We start from the raw sequence: 8271 nt of genomic DNA on the forward strand, positions 1-8271 counted from the left end.
CCTGTCTGGCTGGCATTGGCAATGCACAGACATGCTACCTCAGTGCTGCTGCTGTAGAGAGATTCTTTGGTTTAAGCCAAGTTGTGTTGGTTTTGGGGTTTTGGGCACCCAGTTTGGCGGCACAGGTTGTGGGGGGGGCACTTGTATGGTTCTTCTCTGCTGCAGTGTGGCTGGGGCTGGCTGGTCTGGCAAAAGTTTGCAAACATGCTCCCCCAAACAGTTTGCCCCCATCCCCATCCCTCCATTGTTCTCTATGGTGGGAAAAAAGTAATTTTTTCCCCACCATAGAGAACAATGGGGTGGGGGCAACCTGTTTGGGGGCCCATAGAATTGGACCCCCTGGTCCAATCTTCATGAAACTTGGTGGGTATGTAGGGGAGAGGTTCTAGTAACCACCCTCCAAGTTTGGAGCTTACCCACTCCAAGGTCCATAGGATACAATGTTGCCGAATTGCCGCCGAATTTCGGCGGCAAACCGGGAATAAACTGCGGAAGCTGATCTGGGGGCAACCTGTTTGGGGGCCCATAAAATTGTACCCCCTGGTCCAATCGTCTTGAAACTTGGTGGGTATGTTGGGGAGAGGTTCCAGTAAGCACGCTCCAAGTTTGGAGCCTCTACCCCAAACCCCCTCCCCCCAGCCCACCACAAAGTTTCAAGAGGATTTTTGCCATTGACTTCAATGGCCCCATTGGTTATAATGGACCCGAATTTTTCGGGTTTCCCGAAAAATTTCGGATATCTATGCTTTACCGATATAGATATTCGGGTTTTTTCGGGTTTCCCAAAAAAATTCGGGTCCAGTAAACCCAAATCCGAATTTTTCCGAATTTTTTTTTTGCACACCCCTAGTATTTACTGCTTCCCTAAAACAACTGTGAGCAGAGCAGTAACTAAAACTGGAAATTAAAAGGCAAAGCCACGTGAAGTTGCTCAACAGAAGCCACTCCTGCTGGGCAGGGTAAACAAATAAGGTGATCAAAATGAATAAGGGTACATATGTGCAAGCTCAGTCAACAATGCAAGCTTACTTACCAGGAGAATTCTTTCTGTGTTAGTGAACTGTGCTAGCAAGCTCCATCAGTAGTATACCAAGGTAAGTGTTTTATATATTTTGCTTTCCATATTTAAATTTCCCCATTTTTCTATCCTGGCATGTATCCAAAATAGAACAGAAGGACCAATATGCGTATACCAATTATTCCAAACACTCCCGACTGTATGAAACTCCTCTTCCAGCCATATGGTCTATTCAGAACTGAGTCACAGTTTAACACGGAGACCAGCATTTCAAAATACCAAGTTTTGCTGCTTTTCTTGGCAAGTGTAAGAGCTACTGTTACCAAATATTTTTTCATCTTTCAATATTGTAAGGCATCAAAAATGTTTTGAAGCTAGCTTGAATCACACTCAGTGAGGGAAGCCCACATCATTTTTGTTCCTAGATAACTCAAGCCTGGCTGAAAATCTATTACCAACAGCTTTGATAATTCAGCGTGCAGAATTCCTAAGCATTATTAAAGGATGTTTAACATGTGAAATGTTTCCTAGACAGAACAATCTCTGAGAAGGAACAAGTAATGTGCGACTGTCATATCTGAAGGCAGAGTGTATTTTGCATGCAGCCTGAAACTGCTCTGTACATTGCACTACCACACCTCAACTGTCTTTGGACACAGTGGTGTGTATCAGCAGGGGTGCAAGCATCCCCCCCCCTTAAACATGCATCCTGATCTCTGCAGCAACCCAGATGCCAATCATTGCACTCATATTTTTAGGTACCACTTAAATGGGGGAAGGGGGAGATTGGAATTTTTTGTATCTCTGCACATGGATATATATGCCCCCCACACCAAATATGGATTTCATTTCAGCTGAAATCATAAGAAATGGACAGTAGTTTATCACTGACTCATTTACCTATATGTTTTGTGTAGTTCCATGACCTTGTCTTCCAGTTCCTTTGTCTGGTTTGGGGCCAGCTTGAATTCACTGACATAATCTGCACTATGCAGATCTGGATCATAGTCTCCCAGCTCAGACTGGATAGTGTAAGAACCCAGCAGAGCTAATGTTGCAAAGGAGCAGGGAAGGCGGCTCGTGACTATGTCCTTCCTCAGCTGGAGACACAAGTAATACCTGCAAAAGAGGGAAAGATAGAATCATAAAGGGAAATTACAAACCGGTAAGGTTTGAATTATGGCTATATTCTCTACTGCACTGGATGGAATTGCAAAATGATCTCATTATTCTAAGAAGTCAGTGTAACAATTCAAACATCAATATATCTATCAGCCAAGGGATGACTCCTGTGCACATAAGTGAAACACATGTAGCAGGCCTGACCATAGCTACTGCTTAAAGTTCTGCGAACTTCAGGTTTGCAGAGAAATCTGAATTATAAAGATAAATGTCAAGAGCTTATAAAAAACCCAAATCTGGCTGAACTTCAGCCAGCATTGTGGGTTGCCATAGGCAGTTAGAACAAGGAGGAAGAGGGGGGACACAATGACAGTGAGGGAAGGAGAGGAGGCAATCAAGGAAATGTAGTGGTAAACAGGGAAGGGAAGACAGAGGGAAGAAGGCAAGTGGGGAATCAGACTTCGTTTCCCCTATCAGTTCAAATGGACTTCCTTTTGAAGATTAATATGGCTGAAACTGGGCCCAGCTGGGCCAACAGGCCCAAGACCTAGTGTTGGGAGAAACACAATTTAAAAGTTACCCGCCCAGAGAATTAGCCAAACAGTTCTTTGGATCCTGGCTTGTATGCTTAAGTGGTATTTTCATCTTGTTGTTGTTCAGTCGCACAGTCGAGTCCGACTCTTTGCAACCCCATCTTACATTTTCATATTATTTATTAGTCACATTTATACTTTGCCTCTCATTGCCTTTCCTGAACATGACTACTACTTGATTGTTGATTGATTAAGTAATGTTCCCCTAATGATGTTGCAAACCTCGTTATATCCTCTGTCAGCTGTGCTGGGTCTGGAGGATAAAACTTAACATTGAAAGTGAAATCCCATGGGCCTCCTGCAATTCGAAACAGAAAATTAGAATACCGTAATGTGAAAGCTCACAAGCAATATTGCTTTCAAGCAACATGACACATTAACAATTACTAGGTGAAATATATATTGGCTTACTAGATAATTGCATCTTCACCCCCACCCTTTCAATAAAGAAAAATTTAAAAAAAAATGAAAACAAATGAATTTGCCATAAAGCTAAAATCTTGTTTTAGATAAGTCAGCCCCCCCACCCGCCATGTTTTTTTCTCTCTAGTCTAGGACTCCATAACCAACAGTATGCTGCCCAATTATGTATCTTCCCCACTATTTTCAGCCCCTGGATTTATTTATTTATTTATTTATCAAATTTATACCCCGCCCTCCCCCATAATTTTGCAAGCATCTAAATTTGGGTTATCTATTGACTGGCCTGGGGACAGAGCACCCAGGTATGCTTGTTCTTCAACAATGATGGTGAAAAATCAAACACCGCAAAATACAATGCAAGATTCAAGCTTAATTTTCAACACAATAACCTGAAGGGCTATTTAGTTAAAGATCTTAACTGCAAGCCTTGTGGTGCAGAAGTAGAGTATGTGCTTTCAATGCAGAAGCTCTCAGGAACCCACAATTAAAGGTTCCCAGATAGCAGAAGTTGGAAAAGACCTTCCTGGAGAGCTGCTCACACTCAGAATAAATATTTAGCTAGGTGAACCAAGAGGTGTGCTTTGATATAGGTCCATGGCCTGGGACCAACATTTAATCCCAGCTTTCAAGTGGCACCCATTGCTTAGCAGTAGTCATGTTCGGCCTCCCCCTGTCCGGGTTCTTCCCCCTCCCTCTGCACTCTTGCAAAGAAAAACTGAAAATGATTGGCAGCACTACTGGCTCAGCCTCCTTCCAGGTCATGGCACTCAGCAATTTAATTGGATCTAAATGACACAAAGCCAGTAAAAAATTCTTCTTAAACATGGCCCTGAACTGAGCCAGAGATAGCAGCAACCATCTACATCCCTATCTGATGCCAGAATGCAATGACGTCTGAGAAAAAGTTTGTTCATCTCCATCTATATTAAGAGACAGACAACCCAGAGGTGTTTGTTGATTTTTTCTGTGCACTGTAACTGTGTTCAAGTCTATCATCCTAATCAAAAAAGAAAAAAATCCCTATAGCTTGTCTTATACCTGTTATATATTACTCTATTCTCAATAAAAATAGTTTGTGCTAAAAATAAACCACCATGTCTTCTACAAGTCCCAACTATACTGAATAAATGGTTTTACAGAAAAAAATACCCCACGATACACTGTAAAGTAAGAGGATATATCTGTTTGAATCTGTACTGATCACTTCCATCATATTTACATAAATTCCACTGATTGTGAGATCTTCTCACAACTGCATGTTAAGACTATACCTACATTAAAAAAAAAAGGTCGGTGGACTCAAGCCACTTACCATGGACCTGTTTTTTAATTTCTTTGGCAGCATCCAACCATGTCTGTAAGAAAAAAGCAGCAGTTATTAATACAGAATTTGACACGGATTACAAAGAACATCATATGAAAATGCACTGCCATTGAATTAACTGGCAACAAGGCTGATAATCAGTTTCAATACTGTAGCATACAGTAGTATAACAAAGCCAGCAAGTGCACCACTTGTGAACAAATTCCAAACCCGCTGCATAAATTATTGATCAAGATCAGACCTTTTTGCATTTTAATCAGTGCGTTAGGCACTCTCACCTGTGGATGAACACTTATGATTTTACTTAGGCCCCAGCTAAATGTCTCTTCATTTTGTTTGCAATCCAACAGAGACAAATCACATACAAGTTTATTTATTTTGGATTCACAGCGGTGAGCTTTAAAATACTTGTTTGCTCATTGTGTAAAAGTGTGGAGAGTGAGGAGCACTGAAACCCACTGATTTCAGCGGTGTTAGGCAAGTTTAAATCTGTATTGGAATAGGCTGACAGAATTAAAAAGAGAAACTTAAATCACCTCCTTACAAGAATTAAAAGCAGTGATTCAAAGCAGCAGAACCAAGGGCTGAATAAAAATATCTTTACTTCAAAGGGGGACCCCAGTTAAGAGGCTGCCAGCCAAGCCATCCTCTGTGGAAAGAGAGCTGGAATTATGGCTTTCCACTGCCAGGATTAGAAAGCTGAAAAAGTTCCCAATGCATTCACACAGCTTGCCATTCTAAGGCTGACAAGTAGAACCCCATACATGTTTGGTCTTGCTGGATTGCAGCCACAAGCTTTCATTAATTTGAGCTCGTATACCACTCAAAACTGAATACACAGTATCATCTCCTAAAAGAAATTCTTCACATTTCCCTTATTTCTGCCACATACTTGCTTCTGGGAATATTCTCATTCACTCACTCACACTTATTTATTATAGTCTTATGTAACACAATGGCAAGATATGAATGAAACGCTCACTTCCAAAATCTGTTTCACCTGCTATCTTTAGAAAACAGTTTTGCCCTATTTCTTCTGCCTGGCATTAGCTCAACTTTTCTTAATATGTAGGGGAAACATGGAAGGAAGAATATTAAGGACTCCCTCTATAGAGCTTTTCCTGGGCATAGTCAGTTACACAAAACTAGTAATTGTGTACATTTTGACAAACTAGAAACAGTTTCAATACCAGCCTGTACAGTATCAGCCCAACAGGGACTAGAATAAGGTTACTGGCTTCATTTTCACGTGACCTAAGAAGGATTTGGAATCCAGGTCTACCAAGGTGAACAAATAGCTGTCTTAACCTACTGAGCCCCTTAAGCTCATCTTACTTAGCCACAAGGCATTTTATTCTACATGGTTGTTAGTACATCCATGGTTAGGTTTAATATGCAATACTTTAGAAGTATGTCTCCTACCACCATTCTAATTGATCCACCTAATGTTACAAAATCCATGCAGCTAGACACAAAGACATTAACTGCTGCCAGGTCTATAATTTTGCAAGCAAGGCCTTTTTTAAAAAAAATACAAATGCTGATGTTGCAACTGCTGGCATTCCACAGTGAAACAAACCATTCCAAACACAGCCCTACTGGCTTGGAATGCAACCATGCATTCATAAAACCCATCCTGTACACCTAATCTGAAAGACAATGAGAAGTCTGAGTAGTTGATATTTTTATCCCAATACTATGTCATGAATCACAGGAAAACCACTTTCTCTTTCAGGGAAGCATGAAGTTTTACATAAATTTCTTCGGTGCTCAACAAATAGGTTATTAACTTTTGCTCTCAGGTTGTTCAGTATGGGAAAACATCTTTCCTTAGGACCAAAGGTGAGAATACACTGCAGTACCCCCACTCTTGGTACACTATTAATACATACTACAATCACATTAGGATTTCACAAGGAGGCAAGCATTTTTGTACTCATATTTGCCTTCAGATTCTACAAGGGGGCACGGTTGTACCTTCTGCTGCCATACTTGCCTATCCCTGCCATATTTGTTCTCTGTATATGCATGCTTAGGTATAAACATGCTAATTGGGTGTCAGCACTCATAAGAATGCCTCCTTATCAATTTACATATGGCTTCAATTTACACATCTGTATGCACACAGTGGTTACGACCACTCCGTGGGGTTTTCAGGGTGAGGGAGGTCGTGGTTTGCCCTTGCCTGCCTCCATGTAGCAACCCTGGACTTTCTTGGTGCTCTCCTATCCAAGTACTAACCAGGGCTGGCACACCTTGGATCTGATGAGATCAGGGTAGCCTGGGTTGCCCAGGTCAGTGTTGCAATATGAATATCTTCGTACAAAGTCGCTTTGATTCTAAAGCCAGTATGGCTTGTGGGTCAGAGTACTGCCTTAGGACTGGGGAAACCTGAGTTCAAATCCCCCATCAGCTCACTGGCTGACTGTGAGCCAGTCACCATCCCTTAAGTCTTAGCTACCTCACAGGATTGTCATGTGAACAAGCTGAGAGATTCACATATGCCTCCTGAGCCCCTTAAAGATGTGAAAAATGTCACAGATGTGGAAGAACAGCAAAGCAGTCTCTGCTTATGCTAGTTTGCCCTGTACCTTCCAGATAAATAGCAATCTGGAGCAAGAGCCCAAACCATTTCAATTACCAGTCCTGGCTGCTAGCTGCATATATATTGCCTATTTGTGCAACTGGGAAATGCCCCAGCAGCAAAGGACGAGGAGAAGGGAGCCAGCTGATCAGACAGTAAGCACTTGCACTCTGACATAACATCCCCAGAGCCTTAAAGGTCCATTTGTCATTTAAAAAATTCCACACCTATGTTGCTGAAAGGATCCATGAAAGGGGGAGAGTGAAACTGGGGTACATCAGAAGGTCATTCAAGACACTCATTCCCTGGTGCACTTCCTCAGGGTGAATTCTATTCCCTTCCCCTTCAAAGATTCTTTCATTAGTGAAGGGGAGGTAATTGGTTTTTGAGGGAGTGCACTACACAGGGCATGCATTCCTTGAGCATCAATTCTCCTCTCCTTTCCCAAATAATTTTCCAAAGTGGTGCCTCCTTCACCACTGAAAAGGATCAGAGAAGGAAACTTAGAACACATGATATTTTCTGTCTGTGTGTCAACTACTGTAATGCTCTCTACATAGGGCTGCCTTTGTCGCAAATTCGGAAGCTAAAGCTAGTGCAGAATGCTGCAGCCAGGCTGTTGATGGGTCTCACTAGACGGGATCACATCCGGCCTGTGCTGAAAGCACTGCACTGGCTGCCAATGGCGTACCAGATTCGCTTCAAAGTGCTGGTTTTAACCTTTAAAGCCCTATATGGTCAGGGTCCAGCTTACCTAAGGGACCGCCTCTACCCACATGTTCCCCCAAGGGCACTACGGTCGGGGAATCAAAATCTCCTGGATATTCCAGGCCCCAGGAACATCAAGTTTGCGGTTACCAGGGCCAGGGCGTTTTCGGTGGCGGCTCCTACCTGGTGGAATGAGCTCCCAGAAGAGATCCGGGCCCTGCGGGACCTGGTTCAGTTCTGCAGGGCCTGTAAAACGGAGCTCTTCTGCCAGGCTTTCGAGTAGGAGTCGCCGCCACCATCATCCACCATCATTATTCCATCTGCGCCCCCTTCCTTCTTAATCCCGCAAATTGACCATCTCTGGAGCGGACAATATCGGGGGCGTGAGACGTTCCTGGCAGATGACAGGGCTGTAGGGACGTATATTGTTGTCACTGTATAGCATAAATTATCTTGGAACCCCATCTTGAATCCTATAGTTAAATATCCTTGGAGCACC

The 8271-nt window shown here is 42.7% G+C and overlaps 1 protein-coding gene across 15 annotated transcripts in view; it reads right to left on the reverse strand.

The window, feature by feature from the left end:
* EPB41 (erythrocyte membrane protein band 4.1) overlaps positions 1–8271 on the reverse strand; it is an 87060-nt gene that overhangs the window by 68937 nt on the left and 9852 nt on the right. For all 15 annotated transcript variants that reach the window (XM_015423408.1, XM_015423406.1, XM_015423407.1 and 12 more), the window contains exons 4-6: positions 4469–4511; positions 2956–3031; positions 1919–2137 (exon numbers count right to left, since the gene is read on the reverse strand). In XM_015423408.1, the coding sequence (XP_015278894.1) occupies positions 1919–2137; positions 2956–3031; positions 4469–4511 (338 nt within the window). The remainder of the gene's footprint in view (positions 1–1918; positions 2138–2955; positions 3032–4468; positions 4512–8271) is intronic.

The sequence above is a fragment of the Gekko japonicus genome, unplaced genomic scaffold, assembly GCF_001447785.1.
Source record: "Gekko japonicus isolate JY-2015 unplaced genomic scaffold, Gekko_japonicus_V1.1 scaffold1874, whole genome shotgun sequence".
Taxonomy (NCBI): Eukaryota; Metazoa; Chordata; class Lepidosauria; order Squamata; family Gekkonidae; genus Gekko; species Gekko japonicus.